This window comes from Cyprinodon variegatus, unplaced genomic scaffold (genome assembly GCF_000732505.1).
Source record: "Cyprinodon variegatus isolate N-32 unplaced genomic scaffold, C_variegatus-1.0 Scaffold916, whole genome shotgun sequence".
Lineage (NCBI taxonomy): Eukaryota > Metazoa > Chordata > Actinopteri > Cyprinodontiformes > Cyprinodontidae > Cyprinodon > Cyprinodon variegatus.
Window position 1 is genome coordinate 162,635 of NW_015151369.1, and position 27,769 is coordinate 190,403.

Consider the following 27,769-nt stretch of genomic DNA (forward strand, 5'->3'; position numbering starts at 1 on the left):
TTATGAAGGCAATAGATGGAATTACCATTATTTGACTTGGTGAGCTATTTCTGTGACTTTACAGGCAAAGGGCACGGATTGAAGAGCTTGTATAAATAGATTTTGGTTCTAACAAGTTTAGATAAACTTCGACTCAGAGCTAAATCTGTTATTTTTTAAATAAAAGGCGACGGTTCAATATTGATGAACGTAAGGCCCGTTTTTGTCTGCAGAGTTGTACAATTAGTAGTAAAATTGTATTTTACTTTGAAAAATACGCAGAATTTGTTTTCTTTATTTTTTACCCGGAAGTGGTTAATAACTCGTGACGTCATATCCTTTGCAGTGGTTTTCGCGCACGAACTGAAGTTGTTTCTCCGCCGTTTCTTCTGGTATTATTTTTTTAGTTACCATCTTGTAAATGTCTACATTGACGTTACTGAGATTGTTATTTTCATACACGCCGCCCCTTGTTTAAAGGTGTAATAATAGATGTATATGCAGATGTAGAGCTTACGTTAGCTAGCCAGCTAGCTAACATAGCAAGCCGTTGTAACACAAATGCTTTTATCTCTACATATTTAGCAGTTAAATTAAATTAGCTTTTATGTGTTTTTCTGAACATAACGATGTACGGAGCTGGTTTTGACGGTTAACCGAGCACAGAAACCTTATATAATGGACTATTGTATGTCTACAGACTACATTAACCAAAACAAGGCGTGCCCTGCGGTTTCAGTGGCTTTGTTAGCTGCAGGTTTGTGAGATTAACTGGTTTTCAGAATAACTTGCTTTTTTCCTCTCCTGATCTGCACTGAACAGCAATTAAACCCAGTTAATTTATTCAGCTCCCGTAACAACACGTATCTCAAGGCACTTTACTGAGCTGGTTTGATCTAACCTTTCACACAGATGAGTTAAACGGGGTTTTATCTAAGGAAATCAGGGGGGTCACATTGTACCTTTGGCTTGAACAATCCACCCCTCATGGACGAGAATATAACCAGGATTGGGCACGTTACTTTGAAAAAGTAATTAGTTATAGTTACTAGTTACATCTCCCAAAAAGTAACTGAGTTACTCCACAATAAAAGTAACTAGTTACTAGTAAAAGTAACTATTGCGTTACTTTTGCGTTTCTCGCCCCGTAATCCTCGCCTTCTCGCCGTGTGCTTCAAAGGCCATGCTGAATAGAGTAGATGACAAAGACAAGTACCTGCAGTTTTGCATTTATTGCAACTCAACGTAAATGACATTGGGGGGAATGCTATCTGACGGGCCTATAAACCCCGTCAGATAGCGTTTCCCCCTGCTTAACATGGGGAGAACGGTATCTGATGCAGTGTAAATATCATCAGGCTGCATTACCTCTACTCATGGGTGTGAAGTTTTTTAACAGGGCGTTCAGATCTGGTGAGTGTATGAAATTAATAACTGGGGATGTCTTATTCTGAAATCCTGTGTGTTTGGGTTGCTATAGATACTGCAACATCCATCTGTCTATCCATCCATCCATCTTTCTCCCTTTCTCCATTTAGGCTAACATTTGATCGTTCACGCTCTCCATAGTTCCCCTGTGGCGCGAGCACAGGGTGGCTGTTACGAGCCTTTAGCGAGCATGCGCGTTTCCTGTTCCGTCCGCGGTGAATCGTGCCGCCTGCGCTGTGCGGCGATGCAGGGGAAACTATATCTGATGGGGAAACGCAGCTCGACGTAACACCAGTATTTTCATGTGGAAAATGCTGTTTTGCTGCTGGAGTCATCCTCACTCTCCATCTCTGTGTGTGTGATGTATGTTAACACCCGCCAGCGGAAACACCCATCTACCCAACTGACAGATGGAATCTCACTATACATCAGCCAATCTCATCCTCCCCTCTCTCATGACAAGGCGCGCACGAATCCTATCATGAAAAAAAGGTTAATTGTGCGACCTGAGTAACGTGCAGTAACGGGGTGTCGGCAATGGTAACTGCATTATAGTTACAGTCAAAGTAATTAGTTAGATTACTTGTTAATAAAAAACTTTTAACGCCATTACTCCCATCACTGAATATAACTATAGTGGACAGTTGCTTTCATTGGATTGCTGACTTTGCAGCAATCCCTGATAATAGACATCCATCCAGTGAGGATGGAAAAACTTTGAAATTTGTCTTATAAGTGCGTAAATGAGAAGTTATCCACACATATGGTTTTCTTACACTTGATCATATACTATTTTATTTAACCTAGCATTGTTTTCATTTCTTGCTTTACAGAACTTGTTTTCATCCTCTTGATATTCCTTTTACAACACTGGCAGCCATGGCCAGTCCCGTAGATATCCTAAGCAAGGTGATAGAGCAAACAGCTAAGGTGATCGAGGAGGAAGTGGATGCTAAGTTAAGCAAACTGAATGAAATGGATGATGACGAACTGGAGAGGCTGAAGGAGAGGCGATTGGAGGCACTTAAAAAAGCACAGAAGCAAAAGCAGGTGAGTACGCGATTATGCCCAGCTGACTATCTCTCACTTCTTTAAGGGTGGATTTTATCATCTCATAATATTGATGACTACATGCCAGGCAGATATAACTTGTTTCCGGTTAATAATAATATTATTAATGATAATTGAACTTTATTAATCTGACACTTGAGAAATGTACCTCTGCATTTGAAATCCAGATGTTCTGAGTTTGAGCCCCACTCCAACAGACTGCCACACTGGGTCTCTGAGCAAGACTCTTAACCCCACACTGCTCACCGGGCGCCGCACAATGGCAGCCCACTGCTCCCCAAGGGGATGGGTTCAATGCAGATGTAAATTTCTCCAATGTGAGATCAATAAAGTTCAATTATTGATAATATAGGATACCCCAGAGTACTCCTAAAATAAAAAGTATGGTTTACTACATGGAAAAGTGGACCAGTCGTGATCTTTCTGTTTTGTTAGCTTTCCTAACTAGCCTAGGGGGAAGTGGTATTGGGGTGTTATAAATGACTTAAGTTTCTTTTTGCCATGAATTTCCTGCTTTAAAGGAGTGGCTGTCCAAAGGCCATGGAGAGTACAGAGAAATCTCCAGTGAGAAGGACTTTTTTGGTGAAGTGAAGGAGAGCAAGAATGTTGTCTGCCACTTTTACAGAAATTCAACCTTCAGGTAAATCCATGATTCTCAGAAATCCTCACAGACCATTACAAACGTTTGATTTATTGAAGCGTATTGTTTTACTACAGAGCTGCTATTAGCTGTTGTTGCCAATTGTAGCTGCTCTTAAAGTTTTCCAATATCACATCTGTCCCACAATCATCAATTCCACATTTTAGGGAGCTAATAGCTGCACTAAGAAATGGGAGATTTCTCATATTTGTATTTATTGCAAGCATCAACATAGAAAATCTAATTAATGTTGGTAAAGGATTTATCAAGTTATATTTGTACTGAGTACTTATGAACCTAATCAATAAAACATTGAACTACGATATTTAGAAGTTCTGTAGTTTTACTTCTCAGCTTTAATTAAAACAACTTTGGAGAAGGTTGTTTTCTTTCTGCATTTGTGGTAATTAATCCTATAATCATTTAATTTTTTCACATTGCAGATGTAAGATCATGGACAAACACTTGGGTATCCTGGCAAAGAAGCATGTGGAAACCAAGTTCATCAAACTGAACGCAGAAAAGGCTCCGTTTCTGACAGAGAGGCTGCGGATTAAAGTTATTCCTACCCTGGCTTTGGTTTTAGATGGAAAAACAAAGGATTATGTGGTTGGATTCACAGATCTGGGCAACACAGATGAGTTCTCCACTGAAATACTTGAATGGCGACTTGGATGCGCAGGTGTCATTAATTACAGGTGAACTGAGAGATAGAGAAGCGATCTAAGATTTTACAGATAAAGAAACGTAGCAGTGCACATTCCATTTAATGCCAACCTTCTTGTGTGTTTTTTTTAGTGGGAACCTGATGGAGCCTCCTACCGGAACACAAAAGTCTGGATCAAAGATCACTAAAGTGGAGAAGAAAACCATCAGAGGGCGAGATTATGACTCTGACTCAGATGATGATTAAAAAGCTTTTCGTTCTCGGGCCACCTCCCTAAAATACTCAGCATCAGTGCTCTTGAATATTTTAGTCTCATCATTTATTCATTCATTGATTTCCATCGCTTTCAGTATCAGTCATCTTCTCTTTATTGGGCCAATTTAACATTTTATTTAAAGAAAGCCGTAACATTTAGATCTCTATATTGTCCCTAATGAGCCAGAAGTAAGACATGCTGTGAAATTCAGAGGTTTTCCTTTCTTCTTCTTGTGGCCTAGAAATTTCAAGCCTTCTTTTTGAATCACAGGCTTGTTTGGTTCATTTAATTTTTCTTGTGTGTTCTGTTAGAACCAAGCCTGTGATGCACATTAGTGCCATGAGAAAGTCTATTACACTATTAGCATCACAACAAGTTTTTACATGACAATACCTTGTAGCAAAAAGTTTAACTTAATTCCATATTAAAATAAAAACATGAAAGATTTTCACTTTGCTTGTGTGTTTTTTATTAGTTTCCTTCCAATAGTTTGCGTCAAAAAATAACCACAAGCTCCAGTGCAGCTAATGGGATTGTATATTAGAAAATCTTTTGGTAGTTTATAGCTGTCAAGAAGAAAAATTATATTTATATCAAATTTAAGACTTCATAGGAATAAAATATAGAAAAGTGTGACTGGCATATTTTTTCATTTTTATGTAAGAATTAGAAGTTGATACAAACATATCTTTAGTTAAGTATGAAGTATTTTAAGATGAATACGACCCTAATGAAATCTCACCATTTGTGGAAAAACCCCAAAGGTAAACCTCAGTTGCCTTTAGACCAGATCATTGCATTGTTGTTTTGGTTGTATCTTTATCTGTCCAGCTATAAGGGGGACCTCTGCATAAAGCTCAAATCTTTCTCCTGGACCTAAATCTCCTACAGTATAGTACTAAAATAGCTAGGGTTTCTATCCTTCCTGCTTAATTAGCTGCATCCATCTCCACAACTTCAACAAGCTTCATTGTAATTGCTGAACTAAAGCATCGCCATCTGATGCCACTGACATGTACCACTGCAGGGATTGCTGTCTGTTGCAGGGTGCATTTAGAACAAATAAATTCTTTGACCAGAGCACCTTGCTCTATATAGCACCTTGCTCTATATGTCCCCTTTATAGCATGTGGGAGAGTGAAAAAGTGGATTTGCCAATGGTTTTACTCAAAATTAAATTCCACACATCCCTAAAGGCCATATTGCCATGAAAGGAATACATAAGGGCTCATTTATACTGTCTTTAAGAGGTATTTTACCTTTTCGTAGTGCAAAGTTGCTGGAAATCAGTATGTTCTAAAAAGTTAACAGGGAAGTATGAAGTGTCTAAAGGTGATATATAAAACCATTTGCATTAAGTATAGATAAGCTTTGCTACACCATTTTTACATTTCCAATCGATTTATGGTTTATTCAGATAAACTGGGTGCTTTGTATTCCTGCTCAAAATGTGCCAAAGGATTTCTAAATAATGTTATCCCTGCACAGCATACTATTCCATGCAAGATCAAAGAACACTTGAAAAAAACAAACAGTTATTTTATGTTTATTAACAGTTAGAAATTGAAACAAATATTGCAGAGCAGAACTACGACTCAATAGCCTTCTGGTCGACAGGTTGGAGGAGGCGACGCACAATCAGCTCTCCTTTGCTGTTGATGTACGTGTCGGCCATGTCCTCCTCAGCGGGGAGCCCATGTGGAGTTTTCAATGGCTGTATCCTTTATGGATGCAGGGAAATAGAAAAAAAAAAAAAAAAAAGGAAGTCATAATCATTTAAATGACAGAAGGCTTGAAATTGAACTTTCTGTTCTGGACATAAAAAATGATCCAGCACTACAAATCCTTAACTTGGTATTTTAGGTATTATTATTTTTTTTTTTTTAAATCTTCATTGTATCTCTAAATGCATGGAAAATCAGGCTATACTTTTTTTATATATAAAACATGATGATTTGTATTCCAGTGATATTACCTTACAAGGTGCTTGATAATTTTCAGCTGGTTATTAACTGAAGGTGTGTTTTTATGGATTACAGGCTTGTGAGCCTGAGGGGAAGACAAACAGACCAAAGTCAAACATTGTGTAAGCATTGTACTACACGGCTATTATATTTATAAAGGATTCAGGGATATGTTGTCATACACTGCGCCCTTATCACGTTCCTTAATTGTCAATTTACCAGCTGCTACTGATAAATCATTGCTGTTTATGAGCTTCTATTGACAATAAATGCTATATTGCACACATGGACCAAGCTCTGATTCAACATCTCCAAAGCAGACTTTCTGATTCATCCATACAAACGCAGACTTGATGTTTTAGATACGACAATAACAGTACCTTTTCAAGTCCAAAATACTTCACAATATCCTTCTCCCAGTAGGGCCTTCGCATCACGCTTCTGACCCGGGTCACTATATGCAGTTTGTGAGGTTGCTCTGGATCGCCCCCGTACTTTGCATGCTCTTTGGATCTCTCAGCGAAATGCTGTCAAATTGGGACAAATATTTAAGTTCTTATCATCCGACAAAACAAACGAGCAGCAGATGACTCTTATCACCAAACACTGATGTTTCTGGGGCAATAAAGCAAGCACTGATAATGAATAAATGTTTAAACACAGGTAAGAAAAATCACACAAAAAGTTAACATCTAACTCTCAAATGCATTATATCTTATTTTAGTCTAAAGATAATTACATTTTAAGAGGGGAAAAAAAACTTAATTCTTTAAAACTATAAACCAACTGGGATGGGAGTATTTCAGTTTTTTTTTTCCTTACTTCATTAGGAATTCGTGTTTTGGAAAATTTGCTGCGTGCAGACACAAACCACCCGCAAGGCGACAAAACTGCTCCTTCTTTCAGGGTCTGTAACAAAAAAAAAAAAAAAAGAAATATAAACTGTATTATAGCACTGTGAACCAGGAGGGAAATCTCTTTTTAGATGATGATTTAGTAAAAAAAAGAAACAGCTAGTTGATATAATCCATATACAGTAAATTGGTTTCCATTATTTAAATTCCCCCTTTTAAGCCACTCATTACAGACCAACAGGACATGCAAAGGATAATGTCACCAACAAACATTTCTATATGCTTTTTTTTTCATCAAATCAAAAGCAGCTGAACGTATTGAACAAAATCCTTCTCTCCTCAAGAAGCCTTTAAAGGCCAAAACAGAATATACCGAGTCTCTCCTGAATTATCCAGCTGTTCCCGGGGGTCCACTCCCAGTGGGATTTGAGAGGCATACCTCCAAAGAAAGGGGCTAATGAAGCACCCCAACTCTGAGCACTACACAAAAACTTATTTCTGTTAAAGCTATGTAAATATCTGGTTAATGTGTGTAAACATCAATTCCAGCTGCTTAAAAGTCGTCAGAATGGAAAGAGGAGATTTTGGATTAAACTGGGATTGTAAATTAGGGGAGTGTTGACCCGTGGGTTAGAGCTGTGCACCTGTGCTCTGAGAAGGTTGCAAAGACCCTTAACCCCACACTGCTCCCCGGGTGCCACACAATGGCAGCCCACTGCTCCCCAAGGGGATGGGTTCGATGCAAAGATACATTTCTGCAATGTGAGATCAATAAAGTTCAGTTATTATCATTATTAAAAATTGTTCCAAGAACCAATTTTACCATTTTTTTTTTTACACACATTACCTTCATAGTTTTCCATATAGAAAATGTTTTAATAACACTAATAGAAACCATGTCCCAATAGAAGTCCTTTGGTTTAATCAGCACTCATGATCTGTCCTATGTAGCCCACTGTCTGGCATAAATGCTGATTAAATGATTAGATTATTCATTTATTGACCAGCTAAGCAGCTAATTAGTCTATAACACAAACTGACAAGAAAATTTTATCAAACCATCAAAATTTTGGAAAATAAAATGATTAAAAAAACAAACAAAAAAACTATAAAATAACAAGAAAACATTAAAATACACAATGTCTACATGTCATACTGCCAACATTCTTAAAAATTCTACTCTTACCTAAGCTTAGTTTAAAGAGAACTAAAAGCAACCTACTATCAAACACACAGCATCTTACTGAAAAAAAAAATAATAAAAAAATATATATTTATTTATATTTATTCCCTTACCTTAATTGTCAGGAAGTTTAAAGTGCGACAAACAGCCGACATGATTAAAATGTGAAGCAAAATCTGCTCCTCATGCAAAAGACGCCAAGGTTACGGGGTCGCTAATGGCTATATTACAAAATAGTGAATATTTTGGCGCAAATTAATGTTAACATCAGAGAGACTTATATCTAAATTAAAACTAAAAATATCCCCGAAACATTAATTGGTTAAAATAAGTTAATAAGAAAAGAAAAGCCAATCACGTTTGTACAGTTTACTTTTAAGAAGCTAACCGGAAGAACGTTGTGTTACATCTAAATTTCTCCGGCGGGGAAAATACTGCTTCCTTTAAAAAGGAATGAAATAATAATAATAATAATAGTAATATAGGCAAAATAAAGTATATATACATATTTATGTAAAGCAATGTTTTTTTAAGTATTTTTGAACCCGGCCTTTTCTGCTTATTTCAACTATCAAATTAATAGTGACGTTTTTCTGGGGAATTATTTTTCGGTTACACCTAGGTAGTTGCCAACTTGTAGGGAGGTTCTACTTTTTCCGCAATAACCAAATATGAACCAGCGATAAAGAGTAGTATAAATAGTGAAAAAGAAAAAAATGACAGATAACCATGTGTCCGGGATGGAGGCTTCTGCCGTGTCCGTCCTGAAACGGGCAGTGGAGCTGGACCAGAGCGGCCGCTTCCAGGAGTCCCTGGTCTGCTACCAGGAGGGGATCCAGCTGCTCATAGACGTGCTGAAAGGTATCCGATTGTTCTTGGTGTAAACATTACCACTCTAAATATCGCATCCCCCTCATCACACTTTCTTTAATGTGGCTTTAACAGCTTTAAAAGACGAATCGAAGAGAGGACACTACAGGGATAAGATCAAGGGCTACATGGACAGAGCAGAGCAAATCAAAGCTCATGTTAACCAGATGAAAGAAGGTACTTCAATCAAACACTGTAAAATGCCTTCCAGCAGTATCTACACTCTAGATAACATCCTTGCATTTCACCTCATTACATTGTTGGGACCTACATTCCTAAATGCCCTAAATGCATTAGGGAGCATTATCACAGATCCTTCCTCCCAGCAGCTCTAAGACTTTATAACCATCACTGTTCCCAAACAACATCAATAATATGTTACATTGATGCTGATTTTTTGCACAGTTTCTACCTTAGTCAGTAATTAACATGCTACTGTAATTTTGCACAGCTCTGATGTTCCTGCCATTTTCAAATATCATTACTGTAAAAATGTCCATAGCTGTATATTGGTTATTAATTCTCGGGGTGCACAGTATTTATATTGCTAAAACACTTTACAGTACAGTATTTTATTTTTTTATTTAGTTTTTTTACTCGTCACTATTATGTTATTTTCATACTCTTCTGGGCTGCTCAGTGACGCAATGGGTAGCACTTGCAGCAAAAAGGTTATGTGTTCGACTCCCGGCCCGGGTTCTTTCTGCATGGAGTTTGCATGTTCTCCCTGAGCATGCGTGGGTTATCTCCTGGTACTCCGGCTTCCTCCCACAGTCCAAAAACATGATTGTTAGGTTAATTGGGGTCTCTATAAATCTCCTTAGGTGTGAGTGTGTGCTTGAATGGTTGTTTGTCTCTGTGTTGCCCTGCGATGGACTGGACCTGTCCAGGGTGTACCCTGCCTCTCGCCCTTAAACAGCTGGAGATAGGCACCAGCACCCCTCACGACCCCACTTGGGATTAAGCGTGTTAGAAAATGGATGGATGGATGGATATACACTCTTCTAAGGTCCACATTTGTATGACAATTTTTTCTATAAACTTTTTGCTGCTGTAACGCTAACAATTTCCCCATTGTGGGACAATAAAGGGATTTTCTATTCTATTTTGTATTGCAGCAACACATGTTAGGTCTTTGTCTTAAAGTGAAAGAAAACATTCACAGAGAGTTTAGCTTAGTTACGTTTTAGTTTATTCAATCACTTTGTGTTTACAAAGATGAATGAAGGAAAAGCTTATGAATGCCTGCCTTCTTACAACAAAATTAAGCTACACCTCACTTAACAACAATAACCAATTTAGTTATAATACAAGAAAATATACTTAACTTACAATGACAGTTTTCAAATGGAATGTTGTGAACAGGATTTTTTAAACTAAGAAAGGTATTTAAACCCAGCATCATTAAATCTCATTTTGATTTTCTTTTTTACATTTTGTCAGGTGAAATTACATGGACTTCTAAAATTATGTTTGGTTTCTGGAATAGAGCACAACCTCTGGACATATTTCAGTAGAGATTTCTTTTTGTGCTTTTTACATTAATTGCATTATTCAATAATATACAAGATCTTTAAATTTGATTTTATGTGAATTTATAAATACTAGATTAGTCTGGTCACAACATCCTGCTTAATATATAATGAGTATGGCTCTTGTTTGCTGCAACAGACAAGCTCACAGTTTTGTAAGCTTCCACACGGTTTGTTAAATAAGGGTTTATAAGAGAGTAATTCATTTAATACAAACCTTTAAAATTTAGGATGTTCTTTGTTTTATGTAAACTTGCTATTGACTTTGACATTCCTCCTTTTAAATAATCAACATGCTGTTTCTGGCATACGGTAGTTTATAATCGATTACCACACCCCAAAATGTTGTCTCCCAAACTCATTCAATTTCAGCATCAGAAATCTTTCCATTTATGTCATTATTATTTTATTTTTTCTTTCCAAATACCATGCATTTTGTTTTATTTGCATTAAGGGATAATTTATTGACATCAAACCAGATTTTGAGCACTTCCAACTCCTTTTTGATTGTATCTACATGTTCTTTTAGCAAAAGTATCATAGGCAAAAATAATACATTTCAATAACTTAGAAACTTTACAGTTATAATTTATATAAAGAATACATAATTAAGTTCCAATCACCCTGTGATACCCAACATGTGATTTGCCATGAAATGTCACCATTTTAATTACCGGTATAAAAGATTTGCTTCCATTAATTGGTAAATGGCCTGTAATTATATAGCAAAACTATAGAGACTTGACTAAAATGCTTTACGTTAAATTCAGTTATAACTACATTATAGCCACAGCTGCCCTGGGGCTCACTGACTGAAAGCGAGGCTGCCGTACACTGGCGCCACCGGGCCTCTGACCACCATCAGTAGGCAATACAGGTGCAGCGTTTTGCCCGAGGACACAACGACACTGAAAGCCAGAGCTGGTCTTGAATGAATCAAACCTCTGATTGCAGGGCAAACTTCTGCACCCAAAGCCACCTTTATTGCTTTCAACCCATTAAATAAAACATTACAGAACGACTTTCCTCTGAACCTAGAGCTCCAAGGCTCCTGGAATATGTTTGTTCCAGTTTTAGAAATCTAAAGAGTGATCATTATACCTTTCTTCTTTGCAGTATAGTTCAAGGTCAGTCAGCGAAAACAGATTTTAAAATCCATTACATTGTAGCTTTGAATGTATTTAGAGTTGTTGCCATGCTGGAAGACAAGTTTTTCCTCATGTGTACTCCATATTTAGCTCCCTCCATTGGTCCATCAGCTATAGATAAATTACCTGTTTAAGAAAAGCATTCCCACATAAGGAAGCACAAAGCTGTTTACATGGGGACGATCTGTTCAGTGTATGCAGTGAAATTAGTTAAATGATTTTGGAATACCTTGAAGTTTGTGGTTATAACGACCATAAATGTAAAAATAAGTGGGAACAGCTTCACATTTTTCTCTTGTCTTGACAGATGGGAAATATCACGAGCAGATTAAAATCTCAGAGGATGCTACAGGCTACAGCTACGAAGCTCTGTTTAAACCATACATCAGCAGTGCTCTCTCCGAGGTTTGGGTGGAGGATCCGTACATACGTCACACCCACCAGGTGGGATCTCCTCAAAGATGGTGGCATCTAATAACAAATGGGCGCCTTCTGCAACTTCTTTTAATGTTCCTTTTGTTACAATACAAATAGTTTAAAGAAACAAGGACTGGTGTGCTGTCATGCATGCTAATTCTGCATGCCAGCGTTATAGTTGGTGTGTTAGCTGCCAAGAGACAAAGAGTGGCAGGGACGTTGTAAAAAATCAAAATATAGTCCAGAACCAACACGATGCGGTTTAATTCTCTGTATTCCTGCATATTCAGCTTTAGAAATAAATGCAAATGTTATTCTTTACACGATGTAGCCCTGTTGATACCCTGTAATATTAGCATTTTTTAAAAAACACCTTTTTATTTAAATGTTCAACTTCAATTTGAGTTAAAGATAGAGCTAAATAATGGAAGTGTTTAGCTCATGTTAACTCTCTCCTTTACACCAGTTGTACAACTTCCTGCGGTTCTGTGAAATGTTGCTAAAATCCTGCAGCAAAGTGAAAAAGATCCACCTCCTCACATCCCAGGATGAGGTAGGTTACCTTAGTAACGAGGAGTCGTTCCGTAATCAACATTTAGCAGCCACAGATGCTTATGCTGCTGATGATGTCTTTGTGTCCAGCAGGCTGATAACACCCAGCAGAGCAGCGCTCTGTCCGAGCTGAGGGACAGTCTGGGGGCCGAGGGGGTGACTTTGGATGTGCAGTACTCCTCCACCATCCATGACAGGGAGATCAGGTCTGTTCTTGACTTATAGGTTGCAAATATGTTTTAAATTTTTTTTTTTTGTGTTCAAAAAATGTAATTAACATTTTGGAAATTACTTAAAGGTTTGACAATGGTTGGATTGTAAAAATCGGAAGAGGGTTGGATTACTTCAAAAAGCCTAAGGTGAGATTATTGCTCCATGCGATGAATATTAATACCTCTATGTTTGTTATTCTTCAGATATTAAGCTCTGATTGTTTTGCCCATCAGGGCCGATTCTCTATCGGATATTGTGACTACGACCTCCGACGCTGCCATGAGACTTCTGTGGACATTTTCCACACCAAACACACAAAAACGCTATGAGATTGATCCTGTTCAAAGGACGTTTGCCTCTAACTCTGACTGACTTTGAAACCTAAACACTTCTGCACTGGTATTAAATTAGCACTAACTTGCAGGTTCTCATCCGGGGTTTAGATTTAAAAGTGTGTCCTGAACTGATGTATCGCAGCCATCGCTGCCTCTGCCAATAAATCTCTGTTTTTGCATCCCTTTTTGTGCCTGTAAATAGCGTCTGTATCTATGGTTGTATTTATTGAGAGGGATTTTATGGACCAATATGTGCTGGAATAAACTGTAAAAATGCTTTTATATATTTTCTAAAATAATTAAAGTATGCTTTTATTGATCCAAAAATGCATCTCTGTCATTTATGTTGTCACCTAATGTAAAAACAGGCAGAAAGGCAAATTTAAACAATATAAATGAAAACTAAACCTTAACTCATAAAGTCACACCATAAATAAGAGACAATTAAAATAATAAAAAATGTAACTACTTTTCATAATAATCAAGCCTTAATAGTCATGGTTTATTCAACAAATAGCCTAGTCATGTAAGAATCACTTTAAAATAATATATTTTCATATAACAATACAATGTTTAAATGGAGATGTTGTATGATAATAAAATCTGTACCACTGGGTTTAGTGCAGGGAAAGAAAGTAAATGCTTTGTAATTGATGTTAAAATGTTGCTTAATATCTCACAAATCTAGATATATCCTTTTCATCCCTTCCATTTACAAAAAGCAGCAATATGGTGCTGGGGGTGAGCAGCCCCCTTCCCCCAATGGCAAGAGGGAGACTTTTTAAAATGTATTAAAAGATTTACATAGTCTAATGACAGAAACGTATTTCGTATTGATTGATTGATTTACAGTTTCAAATTTTGTGCACGACATTCTAGCAATTAAAACGTTCCCACGTTGTGTGGCAGCGGCTTGGTTTGGATGGCAGTGGCTGCATAATGTGGAACAAACTGATCATATTTTCTGTTTTGTTTGTCTGAAAGCAGTCAAAAATCATACCTGGACACAAATTTAAGAAAGACAACCTCTTCATGGATGCCGGCTTTCCAAATTAGCTTAAAGCCACTCAACATTTTTTTCTTGTGAAGATTAATTAATAGCGCATATATTCACCTGAGATCTGATTCATGTCTGTGTGTGTTACAGACCCTGATTGAGTGCACTGAAGTGTATGACGATAAAGTAGTGAATCTCAAATGTTTAAAAATACTTTCATAATGTTTTTTTTTTTTTTTTTTATTCAGTTAAGAAAAACGATTAAGCATGATTTTATTGACCTAATCTCAAGCTTATAATTCCAGCTGTTCATCCGATTGGGACCACATTACATGGACTTGATCAGCCGCTTGATCTGCCTAACATCTCAATTAAGCTATGTCATGCTTTATTGTTGAGTTACATGGAATATTAGATATAAAAATCATTTAATTGAAGGGTGATCTTATGAATAAAATCCAATATTGAATTAAAAATCTAAATAATACCATGGTCACCAGAAAGCTCTATTACCTTCACATCTTAAAAGTTAAAAATGGACCAATAAGTTGTTTTTTTAAAGGTAGAGGCTCACAGGAAACATTGCCATTTTTGCAAATATAAACACTGATATTATTAGATGGATTGATAATTCAAGTAAAAACATCTTATTTTACTAAATCGAATATCTGTGGATTGTAAAAATTTCCATGCTAAACTTCCTGTTGGAAAACCCGGCTCTGGTGAAGTAAATCATTCTGGAACCAGTCCTACAGTTGAAACACACTTGTTATAACAACATACGCTGGTTGAAGCAAATGAAACAAGACTAGACCCAATGCAACTCACATGCATTCACATAAATCTGTGATCGGATTATCTATCAGCGTTAATCTCGATATGCACGGTCCTCATCTGGGTTCAAAGATGAAGAAATCATAATCCACAAGGAAACCCTGAACCAGAGATTATAGTAAGCAGTAAATAAGGTCAGTTTCACCCTGTTTGCAGAGACTAAAATAGCCTCTGTTAAATAGACAGACAGGGCCATAATCATACAGCTAGATCCAGGCTCTGTTTCTAATGTCACTGTGGACTCAACACTCTTCATGCTGTTGGTTTGTCACTTGTAATGTGGTTGAATTTACCCCTCCTGCTGTCCCTCACATATGCTTAGTGGCTGAGGGAGTGATATTTTTTTCCTGCTTACAAGTAAAAGAAAAGTGTAACAAAAAATGTCTGGCGCTTGATGTTCAAATGGAGTTGTTCCTCCCCACTGTTACCCCAACTTGGTCAGGATTAGCCAAATATATAAATCCATTCCATACAAACTTATTTGTATTAGATAATTATTATGTGTTGCAATATAACTGAAAAGGGACCCTAAAATATTATTAGATTGCTTTATAGCTTGTTGCTTTATGAATAAAATTAACCTGTACCCCTTTTTTATATTTAGGATTTCTCAAGCTATTCTATGCTGTTTATCACACTCATGTGGACTGTTTGTCTTAAAGTGCAAAACAGAAGGAAAAACTTTTACGTATTTGTTTTTACCCATTAAAAACATCTTGACAATTTTTATTAAATATATCAGATCACTAATTGAAATGATTTAATACCTTTTGCCCTGGTCTTGCCCCTGTATTCGTCTGGGAGAGCGACTGACCCAGTGTGGTCTGTAAACAATCTCATGAGCCATGATTCCTGCATGCATGCCCTCTTTCCAACTGGACTTTTTATTTTTTTTATCCTCTACTCTCTTTTCTGGGCCTAAAAATCAGGTTAGCGTTTTATAAGGAGCTTAGCGCAGAGGGCCACAGTGTGCCACTAATGTAATGGAGTATCCCTCCCTCTCCCTCTCTCTCACACACATTCTCATCTGTCCTCTTTTCTCTTTGTGCATTTGCTTATCCTGTCATGCTGTGACCTTCTCCCTTTGTGATCCATTCTTTCTTTCCTCCCAGCCTGTTTTTTTTCCACTTCCCTCGCTCCTTTGCCTCTGCTTCTGCAGATGTGGACAAATTTCAGCCTGAGGGTTAAACATTAGGTCCGTCACACGGCTGAAACTCCAGCTGGAGAGGAGGACAAACAGGAGGGAAGTGAAGCCGAGCTGCTGGCTGGGTCGTTTGGTGAGTTTTAGATGGAATGGAGAGGGAATTTTTATGTTGTTGTTGTCTTTTTTATGTGAAATAATATTTTTGAATGCATTCCAATAAAGCTCTGTAGGATCACTGTGATGCTGTGAAGGTTACAAGAATCCCTGCATTGTCAATAATCCATCAGATTATCCTCTGTTTCCCTGTTGGATGTGGTCAGACTCTAAATGTCGCTTCTTTATTATATGAAGCTTTATTTGAATTGACTTGGAAGCTTAAAGCACAAGGAAACTTTGATTTAGGGTCACTGTTTTTTTCTGGAATTGTCACATGGGTATCATGTGCTTGTATCCCTTTAAGAAGGTGCACTCCATGGGACAAAAAGGTGCCGCATGGACTTTGTATGTTTACCTATAACCCGATCTATCTCTTTTTTTTTTTTTTATCAGCCAGCCAAGCAAGATTATGGTCTGTTGACTCCTTGACAACTGACGCACAAAACAGTTTGAGACACAGACAGAGGCCATAGCTCACACAGACCAAACCCCAGGTTAAATACAGAAATAGACAAAATGCAGAAAGCGGATTGAGCTAAATCCTGTTTCTAATATTATATCTCCCCATCTTTGATCTTAAGGATTCATCTGTTTATAGAAAGCTATTTACAATTTATGGTTTTCAAAACATTTGCAAGAATGGACATCTAAAAATTGTTATGGTTATTTGCAGTCACTCCGGATTATTTATGTCCCCACATAGTCTATTACTGTGTTATTTAATGTCGGCTTTAAACCCAGCATCATGTATTCAAGGAAACACATCGGACTGGTTAGGGATACAGCTATGGAGGAGTTTAAAGGAGGACTAAAAGACAAAACAATATTCCACGCTTCAAATATCTCCAATCTGTTCAGTGCATCAACAAAAAATTTGAGTTTGGCACAGATGCAAACTTACCTATAATGCCCTTGTTTGTAATCTGACTGGGAGGCATTAATGAGAGAAGCAGTCATGGTAACACTGGAGGAGCTGTAGAGAAACAACAGGACAGCAGTTGTGCTCTCCTTATGTCTGACCCTTTGTTGAAGATTGACAAGAAGGAATAAAGTCCCTAAAGAAAGACATTAAAGGTCCTGCTTGAAACATTTGTGAAAAAGTTGCTCTGGTCAGATGAGATCTGCATATAAAAACACTATATATGACAAAACAATGTCCCGGCTTCTCCACCTGATCAAAGCATCCCCACAATGAAACACAGAGATGGACCCCTCATGCTGAGGGGTTGCTTTTCTACAGACGGAGCAGTGAATCTGTTGAGAAAACCTGAAAAAAAACTCCTGATACATATTGCTAGATCTATGATGGAACAGTTTTAGATCCAAGCATATCAAACCGTTGGAATGGCCTAGATATTTGAAGACCCACATATCCTGAGTTTACCAACATTAACAAGCAAAAATGTCTGTCTTTAGATTAGCAAAGCTGGTGCAAAATTACCCCTGAAGACCTGCAGCTAAAGGAGGTTCTAGAAAATCTTAACTCAGGGCAGAGCTCATTGCAATTTTATGAATAAAGATTTGTAAGAAAAAATACAACAATAAAAAAACATGGATGGTTGCTACTTTTTGTTAATCCCAATAAAGTACAGTGACGTTTGAGGTTGTAAAATAAAAAAATAAAAAATCTGGAACAATTACAGATGTTTCAATATATAGAAAATTTTGTTTTTTTTCTGTAATTCTAGTCTTAAACAGTAACCACAGATAATAATTAGAGTGCTGCGCCATTAATGATTGACCAAATAAAAAAAAAAAATGGCTGCAAACTCAGAATCTATGTCTGTAATGATTTCTGCTGCACCTTTACAGATAAGATGCTGCCTAAGCTTTAGGGGTAATTATTAGACTGCTTTGATAAAATATTAAATCAGCTCATCTTAATAATGATTGCATTTTGCTGATCAAGACGAGGTGCTCAGCCACTGTTGCTTGGATTACAGTAAGGGTTGTTTCTTCTCCTGATAATCAACTCTGTAATAAACCTTTGAACTGTACGCAACATCTGAATCTACGCTTAAGAACAAAGAGCAAACCACTGCTATGTTGGTGCCACTTTAGGAGTGCTTCACCATGAGGCAGCAGCCAGCAAACATGGTATGTCTGGACTAGTTTTGTTTGGCAGGGGTTTTTTGTTTATACCTCCCTTTCATTAAAAACACATTTTGGATTTTTTTTCTTGTTTGTTTTCTTATTAAGGCTCGGACAGATGGATTCTTTCTCTGGGGATAATGAAGAAAGCGCCGAGGAAATTACAAGTGAGATTTTCTCATGTAGAATTTCTTAAAAATGTTAAATTGAAGAGGAAGCGAATGTTTTTTAAAGGACAATAAAATTCTCTATGTATTCAAATCTATCTGAATCTGTCTCTTTTTTTATCTTTGCAGAACGTAAAAGCTCCAAAATCAAGTCTCTAAAAACCCGTTTCTTCAGGAGGGGTAAGAAAACGGGCTCAGAGGCCGATGCCAAGCTCAGCCAGTCGGCCAGTGATATAACAGCTAGAAAAGTACTTGGTTCAGATGAAGATTTAGCGTGAGTGCACCAATGACACAAAAACTTAGCAAATATCACCATCATCATTTCCTATCCTTATTCTCCTAAATCTTCTCTGTGATTTAAAGCTCTCAGGGTACGATGGGATCCAGAGCATTTTCCCACGACAGCATCTTTCTGGCTGATGAGGGCCTTTCAGACCCTGATCCAGTCCGGCTTTCATCTCAGGAGAATGTTCACAGCAAAATTAAATCTCTGCAGGTATGGCTCTTTGTTCTCCTCCTGTTGCTCAAAATCATGAATTTGAGGCAGGATTAACGGATTTAACAGCAACGTCCCTTGCTTCACTATCAAAGATGAAGTTGCAGCTGCAGAAAATGCATTTCGGGCCACCCCCCATGGTTCTACCAATCAGGAGTCCAGAGGAAACCGCTCACAAGTCGGAGCACCTGTCTTTCCAAAGCTGTAATGAAACTTTGGAAGAGGAAAACTTCACAAAGGTAATTCATCATCTCTCTTAAATGAACAAACAAACCAATTCAATAAAAAGGCTTCCTAGAGTTCAAGTTACACACAATGTAGATAAAGAGAGAAAGACATATGCTCAGGATTCTTTTTTAGTCAAAATTATGAAACCTAGAAATGATTAAGTAACGAGAGTGTAAAGATTTAGCAAAGTTGAATCTGACCTTGCTTTGCATCATCTTGCTTCACTAAAACAGAAGACCTTGTTGATGAGAAGCTTAACTGATTCATTTGAACCTTAAAAGTAAAAATCTGCTTAGTCTGAACGATTCTTATACAGTGTCAGTATTAATTAGTGCAGAATTGTTAGGGAAGAAAAAGTATTACATACTTTCCTTAACTTTTGCAACGGAAAATCTAAAATAGGCCTGTGCAAATAGGAAAACTCCAAACCTACATAATTGTAAACTCAAAAGTCCCATTGTAACTTTGGAGGACCTCCTGCTATCCACAGCTCTGGGAAAGTCTGTCGATAACAAAACAATTAGTGATGCTCATATCTAACCTTTATGGACATGGGGAGTGGTGGCCTGGTGGTTAGAGCAGTGCGTGTGTGCTCTGAGAAGGTTGCAAGTACTCAGTTCAATCCCCACAGCCTGCACTCTGGGTCCCTGAGCAAGACCCTCAATCACACACTGCTCCCCGGGCGCTGCACAATGGCAGCCCACTGCTTCCCAAGGGGATGGGTTAAATGCAAAGGTAAATTTCTCCAGTGTGAGATGAATAAAGTTCAATAAATAAAAAAAGAAAGCCCTCAGTGAAGAAAAGCCATAAGGGTTGTTTGTCCTTTGCTTGTTTGTGCTTTTAAAATGTTGCCTCAGTCAAAGGATGAAAAAACAGAAAAAAGAAGTATTTTTCATTTAAGCAAAGGGTTAACTTAATAAGGAAATGACCACTGTACATGAATCTAAATGAGTTACTCGACTGCAAACATGGCAGTGGCAGCGTCACGCTGTGGAGATGCTGGCACAGGGATAATGGTCAGCGTTAACTGAGCCACAAAGCTAATTAAATATTAATCATTGAACTTTTAGAAGCTGCTAAATAGGACATAGGACAGAAATGAATCAGAAGACAGAGCTACATTACATGGGTTTAAACATATTTATTTGATAAAATCTAGTCTAGTCTGAGTCCAGAACTAAACCAAATTGGGCTATTCTACTTTTGATAATGGTTAAAATTGCAGCAAAATTTTATTCTGAAAACCATTTATGCAGGTATGCTGAACATGACTGCACACCAACCTTGTCAGAGAAATCACACCATTTAACTTTAAAAAGGGACATTTTAGAAAGCTCAGTGATCTAGGTATTTTTACAAGGTATCATAATTGATTAAATATCCTAAATACAACAAAGTTGACCTAAAGGTCAATATTAATTCTGCCATACTATCAAAATATGTAAGACTAATGTTTTTGTTGCCTTTACCTTTTCAGACAAAATCTCAGCCAACCTCTCCTCCAGTCTCACCCGTCTCCAGATTTGCCCAAACAAGATTTCATCCCCCAATTCAGTTTTCTTACTCTGCACCCAACTACTGCTCAACAACTGCTGCTGAGGCCCCGGTAGACTTCAGCGCACCAGCCAAATTCACCGCCTCTTTGGATACATCTGCTGCGCGACACAGGATGTCCATCAAACCCAGAAACCAGAGGGCCACTTCTAAGAGGAAGCCGCCTTCTGGGGTGAGAATCTTCATCAATCCTCACAAAGACAGTGCTAAATGTATACATTCGCTTACAAACTTTTGACATTATTTATCTTTCCCTGTTTAGATTCAATCTGGGTCCCTTTTGCATGATCTCAAAACCACTGATTACTTTGAGCTTGTGCAAGAACAAGAACAAGAACAAGAACAGGAGGTTGTTGTTCAACCAGAGGAAACAAAGGAGAAAGAACAGGTCGATCCTTTCCAACTTTCTCCTATAGAATTTGAAGATGTGCCCCCAATTTTATCTGAAGTTGTACCCAAATTACCCAGTCCAACTGTTAGCCTGCAGGACAAGGCCCTTCCTGAGACAGAAGCCCCCCCAGTTCTTCGAGTCAAGCCTTCCAGGCTTCTGGATGTATTGAACAGTAAACGGCCGCACTCGTCCTACATTGAGTCCGAAATAAAGGAGAAAATTGTCAAAGATTTGGAAAGCAAAGTAATGCCCCAAAACAAGAGACATACCTTTATTACCAGTGTGACAGAACTCTCCTCTGACCAGAGCTCACCCTTCAGCTCATTGTTTGAAACCAGGGCATCTCCTGCTCAGCAGCAGCATCTTCAAAAAGAAGAGGACGCCTCAACAAGGTTAAAGAGACCATCCCCAGGATCCGGCTCGTTGTATTTGCCCAGAAACAGAGAGGGAGAAAGACCTCGAACTGGCAGCTTCACGGGAGTCCTAGAAAAGCCTGAAGCCAAGGCTAAAACAACTGAGGAAACAGAAGAGAAAATCACGAGAGAAAAGGAGGAAGTAAAAATTTTACATCCTATAGGAGACCCCTGTGCTGCAGAAAGAACGGACTCATCTCCCCCATGGGAGAGATATTTTAGCTTTAAAAAAAAAGAACCAGGGACACCAGTGAGAAACGCTACCTTAGACACCAGCCTGATGGAGGCAGTGAGAGTGGAAAGCACCCAGGAGCTAGTGGATGAAGCCGAGGAGGCAAAAGAGCTTCCAGAGAGTGAAATAAAGACACCATTCGGCGTTAAGCTTCGCTCCACATCGAACTCTTTCAAGCATCGTTCTGAAACAGCTTCTCAGCGCCATTCGGCAACGTTTCTGTCCGATGACCAAGACGATACAAAGAAAACGTCGAACATTTGCGAAAGTTCCAATCAAATGTCTGAAAAGCTACATGCAAACATCAGCTGCTCGCTCAAATCATCAGGTGAGTCTGTCATGATTTATTATCTTAACAGACATACCCATCATTCCTGATGATGGTAAATATTCCTGTTGCATTAAAATAACCCAACACTGAAAAACAAAGCCAATAACAAACCTTTACAAAGCCTATACAAAAAAACTTATCTTAGGAAATGAAGGAATATCTCAGATTCACTTGAGCTCTTTAAAATGGGAAAACAGGAGAACCTATTTAAGTAAGACAGATGTGTACCATATACCATAACTAGAACCGTGAGAACTAAGGCTAAAGGAAACCCAGAATTTTCTTGCTTTGAAGATGAGGGTCAGGGCGATGAATAGAGATGCAAAACCTCATTGTTACTTATATCAACTAATACATTGGGAAACATGCTGCAAAAAGAAAATGTTTTCTGTCAACTTATCCCAAATGAAAACATGAGGGTTTACCACACTCTAATGGGACTTTTTCAGAAGCTATGGTTTGGTCTGATTAATTCTTTAGATACTAATTCTAGTCAATGGCATTAAACCATGGAGTATATATGGAGGAGAATTTATCGGCCGGCCGATCAATCGGCCTTGATTTTCTTTATTTTTGCAGATCGGTGATCAGCTGATACTTAGATGGTAATCCTTTCTTTTCCACCAATCTGATCTACCTCTCTAAAGGTCTTAAGACCAACTTGTATTTAAAGAACTAAAATTGCTTGAAACTAAAACGTTTGGACTCTACCTGCATTAGCCGTGCCAAAATCTGTGGCAACGCTATTTGCCACTGGGTGTTGTGATATCACCATCAGGCGTAGCCAAGCAAGTCACCAGGTGTTGCAAAGCCAGTTGCTACCAGGTTTTATGCTCTCAACTGATGTGAGCTTCACCCAGCTAACCCCATCAAGCTTTTGGTCCAACAATTATTCACCAGGTGCCAGGCACCTCAGAAATTTCCTTGGAGAATTTTCTAGTTAACAAGTATTCCTGTATAACAGGCTTTTCCTAATTTATGAAACACATCTGCTTTACTTTAATGGAACGTTCTCTTTTCTTTCCCATTTTGAGGAGCATCAGAAATTCTGTTCAAATTACTTTAGGCAAATTCTTTTGTTGGATTTCCACCTGTTAAATGCATATACTCAAAAGAAAGGGTAGATTTTGGTAAAAATTCAGTATTTTATGGCTTTGGAGCCATCTTTACCCCTGAGACGTGAATAGACTTAGAGACTTAAAGACTTCATTTGGGTGTTGAATATTGGTTGTTGTTCTTACAAAAAAACATAAGACTGCAGAAATAGGACAAAAATAAAGATAGCATTTGCAGTGTGATAAGATAAGAGATTTTACTACAGATCAGACACTACATGCACTGTGACATATAGTATGCCTTTAATACTTTTGCATAGTTTTAGTGCGCTAGTTAAACATTGCTTGCTGTGCTGCTGAGTCTTCATAGCAACAACGATTCCACATGGCAAACAATCAATCTAGAGATAAGGCTTCTTGCAATTACACAGGAACTTTGCGCTCGTTAAAATACCACATGACTAACATATCTAACAGAGTTGTGTCCCTCCTTAGATCAAGCTGCTTTTAGCGTCACCCTTCCAGCAAGGCATAACACTTCATTTGAAGAAAGTCCTCAAACCACCCCCACGGAAGTCCAGCCAACCTCCTCTAACCAAAGGGAAACTGAGCCCGCCCCCCTGGAGCCTCGGCCTAGCCCCCAAACGTCCTCACCTGAGACCTCCTGGATAAGTCTGGCCATGCAAAAGACAAGGAGCTTCCAACATCTTTTTACCAGCAGATTTCAAAGAGATTTTACTGCCGCACCAACTACAGTTTGTCCTAAGAATCAAGAAGAGACAACGCCTCATATGCAGAGTCAGGCTGTAAAGATTCAACAAAACACAACACAGCTGCCGTTGGACCCAATGAAGGACGAATCAGTTCAAAGCGGTTGTCAAGAGCAGGCTGCCAAACCTTTAACAAGGGGGGGGTCAAAGAAGCTGACGCTGATATCTCAGTTTGAGTCATACAGCTCTAAAGACTCTTCAATGTGTCCACAAATAAGCCAAGGTCAGACACAGCCTCAATCAGACGCTCAGACCAGCCCCAGAACAACCCAGTCTCCCTCGCGCTCGTCTCCCCAAATGGGTCTCTCATCTCCATTTACACGAGGGAATGCACCACATTCCTACTTGTCCTCAGTCCAGCAGGAAACCTCCTGGAGCAATAGAGTTCTTCAACCTGTTGTCACCCAGCACAAACCCATACATTCAGCGCTGGAGTCAGAACCTGCAGTCACATCGGCTGCAGCTCCTACTCTGGACTCTGCCTTGGAGAGAAGAGAGAGAGAAGGCAGTGTTCTAAAAGAGAGTCCTTCCCTCGTAAGCAAGCGGGTGCTGTGGACGGGATCAGGGGTCGACAGAGCCCTCTTTCAGGAGAAACGAGGCGACTGTTCAATGTCGCCGTTACTGAAGGAGGTTTGTGGCACTTTGGAGCGTTATCTCTCCTAAAATACATATTTTACAAAAATCTTTTTATGCAACTAGAAACTTAATATGTGTAGTTATACAGAATACATGTATTTGAATTGAGCCTAAATACATTTTTGTACTGAACTGACATTTCATTATTTCTGAAAATTGAAATAAGTCTTTTCTCTTATCCTGAACAAATTTTTTTTTTTTTTATCTTTCTTAGTTGGAACAGAGGAAAACTCAAACACAAATGCAGACCTTGGAGGACTCTGATGCTTTGGCTACACTTTTCCCTTTAAGCAAAGATACAGGGGAGATTAGACAAGGGGCCAAATCAGCAGGTATGCTGATGATACACATCTTTTATAATAACACAGCTCATTGCAAAACATAATAATTAAATATTTTCAAAACTTTTTCAGTCCAGCCTTTAGACCTTTGTAACAGACCAACACAAAGCAACTCGTAATGAAGTACATTTCCAGTTTGTAGATTTAAAAGGTAGCATAAAAAGCTTATATTGGTATAAACTATATAAATCTAAATGCAGATAATTGAATATGCTTGTATCCAGTGTCCCTGATATAAGTTTGTATCAAGTGAACATCAGTTTGCTCATAAGCTCTGAAAAGCAGCTAATTGCTGTAATTGCAAATTCATAAATATATTCTAAATAGGTAATACCAAAATTCCCTGTGCATCCCACCTAGAACTAAAACCTCAGTATTTAAATAAATCTAAACCCTTCAATTGTTGCCTTGTATGCATGTTTAGGGTATCGCCTGTTAAAAGGCGAACCTGTTTATTTTGAGAATTACTCCCTCCATCTCTTTTTTACCAGCTGCTTAATGAATATATCCCCACAGGATGATTCTGTCCCCACCTTGCTTCAGTAAGGGGAAGGTGTTCTCAGGGTTCTAAGCACTGGTACTTTTGTGTGACAAATAAGGGTTGCAAGCAGGCTAATAACATGCCCTTTTGATCAAATTGAACCAAAAGATCTGTGTGTTTGCTGTGTCCCCCTGCATGGCCTGTGAAAAATTAACTCTATTTACCGATGAGGTAATATCTGAAAAAGGTTGAATTGATGGGTTTGTTTAGGGGTATCGATGGCGAGCTGTGCTTTAATGTTTTCCTTTTCTGCTTTTTGTAGAATCAAGCCCCTTTAGGGTTTTAGAAAGGCCTCATGAGGACAGATGGACCCGCAGGAACGTGGAGTCACCCTCATCCCCGTCTTCAATGTCGCCATTTCTAAAGGAGGTTAGTGGCACTTTGGACAACTATCTCTCCCAAAGAACATATATTACAAAAACATTTTTAAGCAACTAGAAGCTTAGTATAAGGAGTTATACTGAATACAATGTATTTGAATTGAGCCTAAATGCATTTTTGTAGTGAACTAACATTTAATTCTCTCTGAAAATTGAAATACCGGTAAGTCTTTTCCCTTTTTCTGAACAAATATTTTTTTTATCTTTCTTAGTTGGAACAGAGGAAAACTCAACCACAAATGCAGACCTCGGAGGACTCTGATGCTTTGGCTACGCTTTCCCCTTTAAGCAAAGATACAGGGGAAATTAGACAAGGGACCAAATCAGCAGGTATGCTGATGATACACATCTTTTACAATAATACAGCTCATTGTAAAAAATATTTTATATATTTTCAAAACTTCTTCAGTCCAGCCTTTAGACCTTTGTAACAGACCAACACAAAGCAACATTTTAGTGCTGTCAGTTTTTCAGGTGGATCTACATCAGAACTTTGACTAGACAATTCAAGCACACCAATAACCTTTGGTCTAAACCTCAGACTGTGCATTTGAACAACATGCAACACATTTAATTTCCATTTAATTCTAGAAGTAAACTTTCCTTTTTGGAAAGATAAACAGAAAGGCGTCTTAAAGCCAGAAAAAAGTGGAAAACATAGAACTTTTCCACCAACCCCAAAAATCCAATATGACTGCCATGTCCAAATAGATAGCATTTAGCTTGTGCTGTGGAATTTTTTTAAGCCTGGTTATTGTAAGTTTTAGCTAACTCCTATAAATTTTCCAACTAGCCTGAAAAAGATTGTTTTATTCTCACTTTCAGATCCAAGTTCTAAAGCCCCTGTCACGCCTTGACGATTTAGCCAGTGTATGTTTGACGTCCCAAAATCTTCTAAAACGCTGGCATACGCTGAACTTTCTATGTTGTTTTTTTTTCAATTTTGGGCGTGTTTAAAGAGTATTCATAATGAGTCCAAAACTTATGTCAAATGACAGCCTAACTTATGCATAATGCACAACAGCGTAATGCCGGTGAAATGTCACAATCCAGTATCCTGAGGGGGCAGCAATACACCCGGAGGCACCCGGCCTGCATAATAAGATTTCTTTGATTGCGGTATTAATCTAGCTACTGTTTACCAACTGCCAAAATAAAAAAAAAGAATTAATAAATAAATAAATAAAAAGAAAGAAAGAAGGTTTACAGTTGCCACAGATTCAGCACCATATCTGCTAGGAAGTTTGTTGGTCGTGGCCGTGGACACAGGGAGGATCCACCACACTCACCTTCTTGCTCACCCTGTGATGGGGATGAAGCCTGGAGGAGAACTGACGGCTTCCTCCCGTGAACCCCCTTTCACACCAAAACACTGCCAATACGCCATTATACGGCAGCTGTAAATTAGAAACATGTCCAGCGGTCGTCTGGAACACGTCAAATACTCTGATATGCGTTGGAGATAAGTTCTTGATAAGTTACACGTAAGTTATGCATAGGTTTCTCATAGGTTTTGGATAAGCTAGACGCCATGACTTATGAATAACTTACACAATGTGTAACTAACAGTCTGTGACTTATGACTCATGTAATAGTAATGAATAATTATTGAACTTTGTTGATCTCATACTGGAGAAATTTACCTCTGCATTTAACCCATCCCCTTGGGATGGGGATGGGTAAAATGTGTGCGGCCCCAGGGGAGCAGTTGGAAGTTAAAGGTGTCACTCAGAGAACCAGAGTGGCAATCTGTGGGAGTGGGGCTTGAACTCAGAACCTCAGTATTGCAACCTCTATGTCCTAACCACTAGGCCACCAATCACCACTCCCACAGCATACGCTGCCATACATCCGAAGATTTTGAGCATGCTCAAAATTTCTTGACGTACTTACCATATGTCGA

At 38.4% G+C, this 27,769-nt stretch overlaps 4 protein-coding genes across 6 annotated transcripts in view; 3 read left to right on the forward strand and 1 right to left on the reverse strand.

Moving 5' to 3' along the window:
* Positions 1–293: 293 nt before the first annotated feature.
* Positions 294–4,484, forward strand: txndc9 (thioredoxin domain containing 9). 2 transcript variants are annotated; one of them, XM_015398193.1, is made up of 5 exons: positions 294–371; positions 2,241–2,457; positions 3,000–3,118; positions 3,562–3,816; positions 3,917–4,483. In XM_015398193.1, exons 2-5 carry the CDS (start codon positions 2,287–2,289, stop codon positions 4,029–4,031), a joined length of 660 nt encoding a protein of 219 aa, XP_015253679.1. In that variant the 5' UTR covers positions 294–371; positions 2,241–2,286; the 3' UTR covers positions 4,032–4,483. The 2 variants fall into 2 exon arrangements, with proteins under 2 accessions (XP_015253679.1, XP_015253680.1); XM_015398194.1 differs by lacking the exon at positions 294–371 and adding an exon at positions 682–736 and having other exon boundaries at positions 3,917–4,484.
* Positions 4,485–5,143: 659 nt separating this feature from the next.
* mrpl30 (mitochondrial ribosomal protein L30) lies at positions 5,144–8,431 on the reverse strand. Its single transcript, XM_015398196.1, has 5 exons — positions 8,156–8,431; positions 6,828–6,914; positions 6,386–6,532; positions 6,017–6,090; positions 5,144–5,762 (listed from the first exon to the last, which is right to left on the reverse strand). Exons 1-5 carry the CDS (start codon positions 8,195–8,197, stop codon positions 5,630–5,632), a joined length of 483 nt encoding a protein of 160 aa, XP_015253682.1. The 5' UTR covers positions 8,198–8,431; the 3' UTR covers positions 5,144–5,629.
* A 230-nt stretch (positions 8,432–8,661) lies between these two features.
* Positions 8,662–13,424, forward strand: mitd1 (microtubule interacting and trafficking domain containing 1). Of its 2 annotated transcripts, none has more exons than XM_015398168.1 (7): positions 8,662–8,903; positions 8,988–9,089; positions 11,900–12,036; positions 12,476–12,562; positions 12,652–12,767; positions 12,860–12,920; positions 13,008–13,424. In XM_015398168.1, exons 1-7 carry the CDS (start codon positions 8,759–8,761, stop codon positions 13,101–13,103), a joined length of 744 nt encoding a protein of 247 aa, XP_015253654.1. In that variant the 5' UTR covers positions 8,662–8,758; the 3' UTR covers positions 13,104–13,424. The 2 variants fall into 2 exon arrangements, with proteins under 2 accessions (XP_015253654.1, XP_015253655.1); XM_015398169.1 differs by having other exon boundaries at positions 12,655–12,767.
* Positions 13,425–16,054: 2,630 nt separating this feature from the next.
* The window catches only part of kiaa1211l (KIAA1211-like ortholog), a 15,474-nt gene continuing 3,759 nt past the window's right edge, over positions 16,055–27,769 (forward strand). Inside the window, exons 1-11 of the mRNA XM_015398170.1 lie at positions 16,055–16,217; positions 18,440–18,498; positions 18,628–18,772; positions 18,862–18,994; positions 19,090–19,233; positions 20,700–20,948; positions 21,039–22,140; positions 23,694–24,598; positions 24,819–24,936; positions 25,749–25,855; positions 26,079–26,196. Of these exons, the coding sequence (XP_015253656.1) occupies positions 18,450–18,498; positions 18,628–18,772; positions 18,862–18,994; positions 19,090–19,233; positions 20,700–20,948; positions 21,039–22,140; positions 23,694–24,598; positions 24,819–24,936; positions 25,749–25,855; positions 26,079–26,196 (3,070 nt within the window). The 5' untranslated portion in view covers positions 16,055–16,217; positions 18,440–18,449. The remainder of the gene's footprint in view (positions 16,218–18,439; positions 18,499–18,627; positions 18,773–18,861; positions 18,995–19,089; positions 19,234–20,699; positions 20,949–21,038; positions 22,141–23,693; positions 24,599–24,818; positions 24,937–25,748; positions 25,856–26,078; positions 26,197–27,769) is intronic.